This window comes from Aulonocara sp. 'chitande type north' Nkhata Bay, linkage group LG11 (assembly GCF_057382095.1).
Source record: "Aulonocara sp. 'chitande type north' Nkhata Bay isolate Kocher_YH1m ecotype deep benthic linkage group LG11, A_spYH_male_GT1.1, whole genome shotgun sequence".
NCBI classification, from domain to species: domain Eukaryota; kingdom Metazoa; phylum Chordata; class Actinopteri; order Cichliformes; family Cichlidae; genus Aulonocara; species Aulonocara sp. 'chitande type north' Nkhata Bay.
The window spans coordinates 21,131,176-21,142,464 of NC_141354.1; the positions used below are offsets into that span (position 1 = coordinate 21,131,176).

An 11,289-nucleotide genomic window follows, 5' to 3' on the forward strand; every position below is an offset into this window, starting at 1 on the left:
CATACAGAAGAAAATGGTGGAAGGGGAGAATTTCCAGGCCAACTGCAGCATAATCTACTCTTGCCCTTTCTTACCTCCATCGCTTCAATGGAATGCAAACACACTTCTGGAAAACTACACTTTTGTGGATTTCCACATGGAAGTGCATGGCCAGTGGTTCTACCAAAAGACACTGCGAGGAGTAGCAACATATCTGATGCATAACAGGAGGATTCGCTGTTCGGCTAAGTTTAAAACCTTTACCATTGGAAGTGAAATGACACTCAACATTTTATGTGAGAAAAGCAATATGTGCTCTAAATACAGTAAATCGTAGACCTACATTTATTTATCTTAACAAACTGTCTTGTTGTTATGATTTCCTATATCCACAGATAAGCCTGTCACTGTTACAGTGAAAAAGGAAAAGAAAGTTGTGGTGGAAGGTGACAGCATCAACATTGAGTGTGTTGCTAATAGTAACCCCCCACCACACAAATACTTATGGTTTATAAGACAATTAGACCAGCACAAGATCAAAAATTCAACTCAGAGTACAAAGCATTTCAACAACATTGCACGAGATACATCTCTGTCCTGCATGGCTCAAAATGCTTTTGGAGTGCAACAGTCCGTCTGGGTGGATCTGGATGTTCAGTGTAAGAAAAAAAGAAACACACACACACACACAACAACAACAACAAACCACAATAACATAATAAAAAAAGGCTATTCATCCTAGAAAATATATCAATATTTGTCATCTTAGCAGGGGTGTAGGAAAGGAATATTATATTTTGAATTGCATCGCTACAAGGAAACCAAATATCAATATTTTATTTATCCATCCATTCGCTTCCGCTTATCCTTTTCAGGGTCGCGGGGGGCACTGGAGCCTATCCCAGCTGTCATAGGGCGAAAGGCGGGGTACACCCTGGACAGGTCGCCAGTCTGTCGCAGGGCTAACACATAGGGACAGACAACCATTCACACTCGCATTCACTCGCACATTCACACCTAGTGACAATTTGGATTAATCAATTAACCTATCCCCACAAGCTGCATGTCTTTGGACGGTGGGAGGAAGCCGGAGTACCCGGAGAGAACCCACGCAAACACGGGGAGAACATGCAAACTCCACACAGAAAGACCCCGGCCTGATGGTGGAATTGAACTCAGGACCTTCTTGCTGTGCGGCAACAGTGCTAACCACCGTGCCACCGTGCGGGGAAAACAACATCAGAAGGACCCCAGCCTGAAGCAAAAAAACACCGAAACTTTGCGTCTTTACCAACTGTTACTTTCTACGACACGCTTATCTTAGTGCTAAATATTTTATTTAATCAATTAAAACAATCTGGAAAGAATTAGAACAAGAAGTTTCAGCTCACACACCACCATCCAGAGATAACTTTAGACAAACAAGGGTATGTTAAATCAGCTCAACCGAAATAAGTGCCCAACACTGGACACACAATTTGATGAAGCTACTTCATATTTAAGAGCAAGTCAGTTGCTCAGTCATATGAGTAAAAATAGAATAGCAACCTCCTAGCGTCAGTCAAAAACACCAGTCCCTGTAAATTAAACTCTTTCGCGATGAGAGGAGGTGGAGAAAAGATAAACTCCAGTTATCTTATGAAATCCTACGTGCCAGCCACTCGAAATTCCAAACTGCTGCCAAAATGGTGGCTTTCCTATCAAAAATTATCCTGGCTAATGGTCACAATCCCCGAACGCTATTTAAAATTTTTAATTTAGTGGTCAATCCCTGCCCTGTTATGCCGCTGGTGTGCTCTCCTGCTCTTTGTGAACAATTTTTAAATCACTTCTTAGATAAAGTTTCATCTCTTAAGTCTTCACTTCCTTTAATGTCTAGCCCTGTTTGTAGCCCTGGTTGTTCGTCTACTTTCCATCAGTTTGAGCCCGTGTCACTCCTTACTCTTAAGCATTTAGTTGAACAACTGAACAATACTAATCCTATACATGATACCCTCCCATCTCGCATAGTTAAGGACTGCTTCGATGTAATTGGACCCAGTATTTTATCGCTATTGAATTCTTCCTTACTCTCTGGCTGGAATCACATTAATGATAAATTCCAGTCTGCCTTCAAACCACATCATAGCACTGAAACAGCGTTGCTTAGAGTCCTCAACGATCTTCTTCTAATTGCTGATACTGGACGCTCTGCGGCCCTAGTTTTATTGGATTTATCCTCGGCCTTCGATATGGTAGATCACAACATCTTATTAGCGAGGCTTGAGCATACTGTAGGCATTAAAGGTGTTGCCCTTGATTGGTTTAAATCATACCTCTCCAATAGGTCCTTCTCTGTCAACCTGGGCACTTGCTCTGTGTTGGGCCCTACTCTTATCTCACTGTATATGCTCCCTCTAAGTGCAATCTTTGAGAAATACCGCACCGCCTTTCACTGCTATGCTGATGATATACAGATCTACTTTGAACTAAATGATGATCTTGCTTTATCCTTGCACTGCTTTCAAGAGTGCATGCGTAAGGTCAAAGATTGGCTCTTAGCAAACTCTCTTATCCTAAATGATAAGAAAACTGAAATCGCGGTATTTAGCAGCAACGTTCCTCATGGCCAACTTTGTGATGCCTTTGGTTCCCTTACCAGCTCCCTTTCTGACACTGTTAGCAATTTGGGCGTGTTGCTTGACAGCTCGTTCAAATTCGATAAACAAGTGTCTGCTGTAGTTAGATCTAGTTTCTACCAACTGCGTCTCATCTCTAAGGCTCGGCACTATGTTTCACATAAGGACCTGGAAAAGCTCATCCACGCCTTTGTGACTTCTAGGCTGGATTACTGCAATTCACTGTATTTCGGTCTTCATTCTGCCCTCCTTCATAGACTGCAGACAGTCCAAAATGCTGCGGCACGCATTCTGACCAGAGCTGGGAAGTTTGCCTGTATCACCCCTGTAAAGTAAAGTGTAAAGTGTGTGTGTTAGTCCCCATAGGGAAATAGTTCCTCTGCATTTAACCCATTCACCCCCCAGTGAAGCAGTGGGCAGCCACCAATGTAGCGCCCGGGGAGCAGTGTGTAGGGACGGTACCTTGCTCAGGGGTACCTCAGGGTAGCCGTTCAGTGGAGTCAAACCCCCGACCTTCCGATCATGGGGCCACCACTCTACCTACTGAGCTATCCCCTGTTCTAGCTGGCCCATTAAATACCGCATCCAATTTAAAATACTGCTGCTTACGTTTAAAATTACCAACAACACAGCACCGAGCTACTTTAGCAAACTCCTTAAATCGTATGTTCCTGCCAGAGCATTAAGATCATCTACTCAGTTACTCTTGGTGCAGCCTAGATCTCGGCTGAAGTCTAGAGGTGACCGGGCGTTTGCCCTGGCTGCACCAGAGTTGTGGAATAACCTTCCGATTGCGATCCGGGCGTCCGATTCTATCCAATCTTTTAAATCACGGTTAAAAACCTATTTGTTTAATCTCGCTTTTCCTGCTTGTTAATGCTCGTGCCTGGACGTCACTTCCGGCATGATGGCGCCTGTGTTTGGCTTCGCCGCTGCCGGGTGTAGTTGGTCTCGCTCTATTGTCGTGTTTTTTCTTTCTACTCTGCTGTTTTTTAACTGTTTTAATGATGTACTGGCTGCCTTGGTCTACGATCGTCTGACGCTGTTATCCATCCGTTCGTCAATGACGGCCAAAGATGTTTTTTCTCCTTCCTTTTGTGGGACTTTCCATTCTCCACACTTTTCTCCGCACTCCTTTGGTACCTTCCACCCTCTGCCTGTGACTGGATCTTCGGCCAGCGCTTTCAGCGTTCCCCGTAGACTACGGAGAAGAAGAGGAAAGAGATCGGGCATCCAGGTGAAGCTTAGGCTCCTCTGGCGGCGGGGACGAATTGGAAAGCGATGTCGGGCGTTTTCCGTTGCCTACGCACATGACAGCTATATGGAGAGGAATCTGTCTCCCAAGGCCCTACTTGGATATAGGGGGCCCAGCTCTCCAAGGCCGTGTTATCTCAGAAGGGTTCATCCAGACTCTCCTGCCGACTGGCTTTTCATCCCCTCGGTGAGTGGAATATATGAACGTGAAGGGTCTGATCCCGAGAATTTACGCCCTTTAATTCGAGAAACTCTAGCTTCTTCCAACAACAATGTTTTCACCCCGCTGTCTATGGCGCTCTTTAATGCCCGATCTTTGACGAATAAATCGTTTGTGCTTAACGATTTTATTGTTTCTAAAAATCTGGACTTCCTGTTCTTGACTGAGACCTGGCAACGGGGGTCGGATTATTCGTCTACTATTGAAATGTGCCCAAATGGCTTCTCTGTCATTAGCCAGCCTCGAGGATCTGGTCGTGGAGGAGGCCTCGCGGTGGCATTTCGGAGCCGTTTTAACTGCCGTTCAGTGAAAGTTGGACACTTTCTGTCTTTTGAACTGCAGCTCATCAAAATTGGAAAGAAGGATCCTTTTTACTGTGCGTTGGTCTATCGCCCTCCTGGCCCAAACAACTCGTTTTTAGCCGAGTTTAGTGATTTTCTGTCCTCTACTATGAGGTTGTCTAAATTGCTTCTTGTGGGAGATTTTAATATACATATTGATGATGAGTCCGACCTCTTTGCTAGGAGTTTTACCAGTATCATGGACTCTTTTCATTTTATCCAACATGTATCTGGCCCCACACATAACAAAGGCCATACACTGGACCTTGTTTTTTCTTTGGGTCTGAATATTGATTATATCTGTTCTAAGGACATTTTTATTTCTGACCATTATTGTGTCTTTTTTAATATGTCTTTTTATGAGCCTATGTCTCTTCATCGGACAGTTATTTCCCGCACTTTAGACTCCTCCACAGCACAGAAGTTCTCTGATGTTTTTAATTTAACATTATCCCCACAAAACGATGTTGATTTTTCTATAGATCTATTCAATTATCATTGTCTTTCGATCTTAGATGAAATCTGTCCGATTAAAATGAGACCTGTGCCTGTTTCCAAGTCTGTACCCTGGTTAAATGACAACATTCGTCTTATAAAACGTAATTGTCGTAAAACTGAGCGGTTATGGAGGAAAACTCACTTAAATGTTCATCTCCTCTATTTAAAGGATCTTTTAGCCTCCTTTAACAATGCTATTAGAGTTGCGAGGGCTGCTTACTTTTCTCAGTTGGTTGCAAGGAGCAGAGGTAATCCTAAAGTTTTATTTGATACTATTACTAATATTATTACTCCTGCTCCACCTGCTGCTATTATTTCTTCTGTTGAAGATTGTGAAACTTTTCTTGCTTTCTTTTTAGAAAAAATTAGCAACATAAGGAAAAACCTGTCTTTTTCAGCGTCTGCGCTGTCTGTTCCCACGCCAGCTCGGCCTGTTGTTTTAGAAGGTTTTTCACCTGTTTCACTACCAGAGCTGGGAAAAATAGTTAGTGCAACAAAATTATCCTCTTGCTCTCTTGATTTTTTACCTGCATCATTATTTAAAAATGTCTTTTACTCTACTGGTCCCTGTATTCTTACTATAATTAATACCTCCTTGGCCTCGGGCATAGTCCCTGCCTATTTTAAAACTGCTGTTATACATCCCTTGTTAAAAAAGCCTATGCTGGACCCATCTCTCACTAGCAATTATAGACCGATCTCAAAAATTCCGTTAATTGCTAAGATTCTAGAGAAGATCGTGGCTAAGCAGCTTACAGCAGTTTTAGATAAATATAGTATTTTCGACAAATTTCAATCTGGCTTTCGTAAAGTTCATTCCACTGAAACAGCCCTTCTTAGAGTTTCTAATGACATTTTGTTACAAAGCGATGCAGGTAAATGTTCTGTTCTCTTAATGTTGGATCTTACGTCGGCCTTTGATACTGTTGACCACTATATTTTACTTAACAGGCTGAAACACTGGGTTGGTGTCTCTGGGACTGCATTGAAATGGTTCTCCTCGTATCTCTCTGAACGATATTCTTCTGTGGCAGTTTCTAAGTATAGATCATCTTCTGCGTCCCTGTCTTTTGGTGTGCCACAAGGCTCTGTGCTAGGGCCATTACTGTTTTTAGTTTATTTACTCCCTCTTCAGCACATTTTGAGCCCTTTTGAGGATATTTGTTACCATTGTTATGCAGACGATATCCAACTCTATATATCTTTTAAACCGGAAGAGGCTTCTAAGCTGCGGCTTTTAAATGTGTGCTTGGAAACCATTAAAGGCTGGATGGCTGAAAACTTCCTCCAACTAAATGACAGTAAAACCGAAGTCCTCTTATGTGCCCCAGATAGACATATACCCAGTATAATAAATGCTCTTGGTCCTCTTTCAACGTTTGTAAAACCATCTGTCAGGAACTTAGGGATTATCCTTGATCCTGCTCTTACGTTAGATAGTCATGTTAAATCTCTTGTTCGGTCTTGCTTTTATCATTTAAGAAATATTTCTAAATTGAGCTCTATTATATCCTATACCGAACTGGAGATTGTTATTCATGCTTTTATCTCTTCACGACTGGACTATTGCAATTCCCTGTTTACTTGTTTAAATAAAGGTTCTTTGGAGCGTCTGCAGATCGTTCAGAATGCTGCAGCAAGACTTTTGACGAAAGCTTCTAAATTTTCACATATAACACCGTTGCTCATGCAGTTACATTGGCTTCCTGTTGAATTTAGAGTCCAGTTTAAGATTTTGGTTTTAACTTTCAAGGCTCTTCAACAACAAGCACCACCATATATCATTGAACTTTTACAGCCCTATGCCCCTAGTAGGTCTCTGAGGTCGAGTAGTCAGGGCCTACTTGTCATTCAGTATACGAGACTGAAAACTAGGGGTGATAGAGCTTTTGCTACTGTGGCCGCCAGACTGTGGAATTCCCTTCCTCAGGACTTACGATCCGCTGATTCATTGATTACTTTTAAAAAACAGCTAAAAACACATCTTTTTAAAACTGCCTTTTGCTAACTTTGTTTGTATTTTGTCTTTTTAATCTGTTATATCTTGTAAAGCACTTTGTGATCTCTATCTAGAAATGTGCTATATAAATAAAATTTTACTTACTTACTTACTTAGACTTACTCTATTTTTCTTTATACATATTTTTATGGCTTGTGCTTTTACTATGTTTTTACTTGATATGCATTTTATACTACCCCTGTGTATTAGTGGCAATGACCTGTGAGTATATTTGATACTTTGTTGAGGCCTTATAATACTCATGTTACTTTTCTGTCTTTTATGTTAAGCACTTTGGTATACCGCTGGTTTTTAAATGTGCTCTATAAATAAAGTTTGTTGTTGTTGTTGTTGTTCTGCAACTGACTGCAGCTTGTAGTGACTAAACCCATTTGTAGGCATTTTTTGGTCATGAGTGTGCATATGATTTTAAAGCTTTGTTGGAGATGTTAGCGTATGCCCCGTGAAAGTGTCTGCATGTATGTAGACAAGCATGAACAATTTAAACTATGTTTTACTCACTTACTGTTGTTAAGCAGTTGTAGGATATTTATATTTATCATATCTCTTTGTCATTCCACTTGTCTTCTCTTTGCCATAAATAATTTTAAGCTTCAAAAACCTTAAAACTTACAGTGGCTAAAATGCATGTAAATAATCTTAATTTCTGCCAGAAACTAATTTTTAGCAGAAAGACATCATGGTTTCCTTAGACTTCCACCACTCTTCATTCTAGGGAGTTTTGTCAAAAAGGGCCTTATAAATTGTAAGTTTAGGCCAAGATGATAAATAATTTTCATGTTCACTGAAAGTTATAAACCACACATATCTAAGAGGTTTGCATAAATGTGATGTAGTAATATTTGCCTACCAGCAAATATACTATTTGCCTACTAATATACCTAATATACTGTTTGCCTACCGGGCAAACAGGTCGGTAGGGATGATGCAGTAAACATGGGGCTGCATTACATCCTGCAACACCTCGACCGCCCGGGAACTCATGCCAGGGTCCTGTTTGTGGACTTTAGTTCAGCTTTTAACACCATTGTGCCTGAACTTCTCTCCTCCAAACTCTCCCAGCTCAGCGTGTCACCAGCTACCTGTCAGTGGATCACCAGCTTCCTGACAGATAGAAAGCAACAAGTGAGGCTGGGGGAGATCACCTCTGAAACTCGGTCCCTCAGTATTGGTGCCCCTCAAGGATGTGTCCTCTCACCACTACTGTTCTCCCTCTACACTAACGACTGCACTTCCAAGAACTCGGCTGTTAAACTCTAAAGTTTGCAGATGACACCACTGTCATTGGCCTCATTCAGGATAGTGATGAGTCTGCATACCGGCAGGAAGTTGAGCGGCTGGTACTCTGGTGCAGTCAGCACAATCTGGAGCTGAACACTCTTAAAGCTGTAGAGATGACAGTGGACTTCAGGAGACATCCCTCAACTCTGCTCCCCCTCACCATATCAGACAGCCCTGTGTCGACTGTGAAGACCTTCAAGTTCCTGGGTACCACCATCTCCCAGGACCTGAAGTGGGAGACCAACATCAACTCCATCCTCAAAAAGACCCGGCAGAGGATGTACTTCCTGAGACAACTGGGGAAGTACAGTCTCCCACAGGAGCTGCTGATCCAGTTCTACACTGCCGTCATTGAGTCTGTCCTGTGCTCTTCCATCACAGTCTGGTATGGAGCAGCCACTAAACAGGACAGGAGCAGACTGCAGCGGACTGTGCAGGCAGCAGAAAGGATCATCGGCGTCCCCCTGCCCTCCATCCAGGATCTGTACCTCTCAAGAACCAGGAAACGGGCAGGGAAAATCATCGCAGACCCCTCACACCCTGGTCACAGACTTTTTGATCTGCTGCCCTCTGGCAGACGGTACAGAAGCCTGCAGACCAGGACCACCTGACATAGGAACAGTTTCTTTCCCCTCGCCATCTCCCTTCTAAACAGTTGACCTGTCACACTGCTCCCACTGCCAGACTGCAGCTGCACCTTATGTACATTCTGTAGTATTCATTCCACCTCATTTCATTTCTGTATTTTATGTATATAAGTTTAGATTAGTTATTTATAGTTGGTTTACACAGCGATGTGTATGTATGTGTAATGTGTGTGTGTGTGTGTGTGTGTGTGTGTGTGTGTGTATGTGTGTGTGTGTGTGTGTGTGTGTGTGTGTGAGATTTACATTGCTGTGCTTGAGAGGCACCATCTACCGGAACCAAATTCCCTGTATGTGTCTGCACATATACTTGGCCAATAAACACGATTATGATTATGATTCTGATTCTGATTTATATTTGGTCTTTTTAGATCGCCCTGTAATCCTACCTGAGACCTCGTGCCACCTTACAGGAGACCTTCTGAGGTGTATCTGTTTGGTTGATGCATCCCCTAATGCTTCTATATACTGGATTATAAATGGAAATTACACCCATTTGTCCTCATTCACCTCTGCTTTGACAAATAAGAAACATGTAGTCTTTGGGGAAATAAAGATTAAAGTTAAAACCCAGACCAATGTATCGTGCACAGGCAGAAACCCACATGGAAGTGACACCAAAAAGATACCTGCAGTCAGTTTGTCAGAATCATGTAAGTAGCACTTAAGACTAACAGTGTGTATATGTTTGTGTATTCAGGCATGAATGGTGTTTACCCAATTTCCTTCGGGGTCAACCTTCAGGATCAATAAAGTTTTATTGAAATGAATTGAATTGAATTGAATGTGTGTCTGTAAAAAATGTTTCTTTGTTTTTCAGCCCTTTTGCTGTGGCTCATGCTTCCAGGAATGATTTTCCTCTTTGGATGTGCTGTTCTCATTTACAGAAAATATCCTGTAAAGAGGTTGGTAAACTGTGTTTCATGTTATTGTTTTTGGTGTTTAAGATGTAAAAGTATTAACACAGATTTCTTTTTAAATACTTGACAAACATATATTTCAAATTTACTAAATTCAAACATCTTTTAGATTATTTTTTGGAGGAGGTCAAGTCCAGCAACAACAGATAAACAACATTTTTCATCGGTGAGGAAAATCATTTCAAATGAAGCTACCTCAGTTTTGATGATGTGTTGTAAAGATATGATAATTCGTATGCAATAAGTAAAGTAGCCTTATTTATCTGAGTAATCTCTTCTGTAAGAGCTCAAATATACATATGAAAGGCAGCAAAAACCTTTACACAATGATTGGGGGTCAGTTGCTGCAGAATATAACATGGTATGTCTCTAAATGAGCAAAAATATTTAAAGTTTCTGGGTGGCTTTGTAATATTTTTCTTCTAACTTTTGCTAGCTCACAAAATGAAGACACACAAATACACCTACACAGACCTGACAGAGCCCTGGAGATGGAAAGACTTTCCTGTGTTTATGACAATGATTTCCTGGAAGAAATGCAAAGATCGGCGAGATCTCAACACTACCAAAACAGTGAAACGCTTCTCCAAAGCAAAAATGAAACAGAGCCACCTGACGAGGTTTTACCACAGAAAATACTCATTTCAAGTTTAAAGCATATGAAATCACACTACATGTATCAGAATGGAAGTTGATGTAGATCTTGACACATATAATCAAATTGCTTAAATCAGACTGTACAGTTATGTTATGCTATTGTTTTTTTAACTATTGTAATTTCTCAAACATCTAAAAGTAGTAAAATTATATATTTTACTTCCCACAAAATTTGTATTGCAACATGAGGGTTTATCTGGAGTAATGACCAGAGGGAATTTGCTGCTGTCTCACACAGTAGGTTCCATTGATTGTTGGAGCAATATAGTCTACTTGCAATGCATATTAGAGTGACATACTTTTGTACTCTCAGTTTTCTCTTAAGCAATTCTGTTAGACTTGTCACTGTTAGACTAGATAGTTTTGTCAAAGCATCAGTTATATTTTTGAACATATACATGTCTACCTTTATTTCCTGTTGCAATCTTAACATGTTAGTGTTCCTAATGCTAACAAACAAGGAAATCAATATTTAAACAACAGAAAACTGAACTGCAAGCAGAAGAATACTTGTTCTTTACTCCACTGCAAAACTGACAAACATCTATAATCATGCCAAGGTGGGAATATATTCAAATAAGGATAATTAAAATATTGTGGAAAAACAATTTCTTACACAATGCCCTCTTCTATGAGAGGTCTAAGTTTGAATATAAAATATACTGAATATATATATATATTATATATTTGAATAAAAGTTTATGATTATAGAATTTCAGACAAAGAAGAGCCAACATCAATTGCAGTTTTGCATTTGAGTTAATATTAACTCAATGGTGGCTGCTATTGCTTTTTGTAGTCCCCTGTGTGTTTGATGGAGCTTGACTCAGTGTTTCCAGTTTCTCACATTTTATATC

At 40.9% G+C, this 11,289-nt stretch overlaps 1 protein-coding gene across 1 annotated transcript; it reads left to right on the forward strand.

The window, feature by feature from the left end:
• The first annotated feature begins 3,504 nt into the window (after positions 1–3,504).
• On the forward strand, positions 3,505–7,228 carry LOC147318894 (uncharacterized). The gene is made up of 2 exons (XM_086309792.1): positions 3,505–4,606; positions 4,928–7,228. The coding sequence occupies exons 1-2, from the start codon at positions 3,505–3,507 to the stop codon at positions 6,916–6,918; spliced, it is 3,093 nt and encodes a 1,030-aa protein (XP_086165918.1). The 3' UTR covers positions 6,919–7,228.
• Positions 7,229–11,289: the final 4,061 nt, after the last annotated feature.

Bases quoted from the DNA above. Each gene is read 5' to 3' on its own strand.
- LOC147318894 (XM_086309792.1), top strand. From the start codon at position 3,505: ATGGCGCCTGTGTTTGGCTTCGCCGCTGCCGGGTGTAGTTGGTCTCGC. The intron at 4,607-4,927 runs GTATCATGGACT...TTTCGATCTTAG, and splicing joins CTTTGCTAGGAGTTTTACCA to ATGAAATCTGTCCGATTAAA.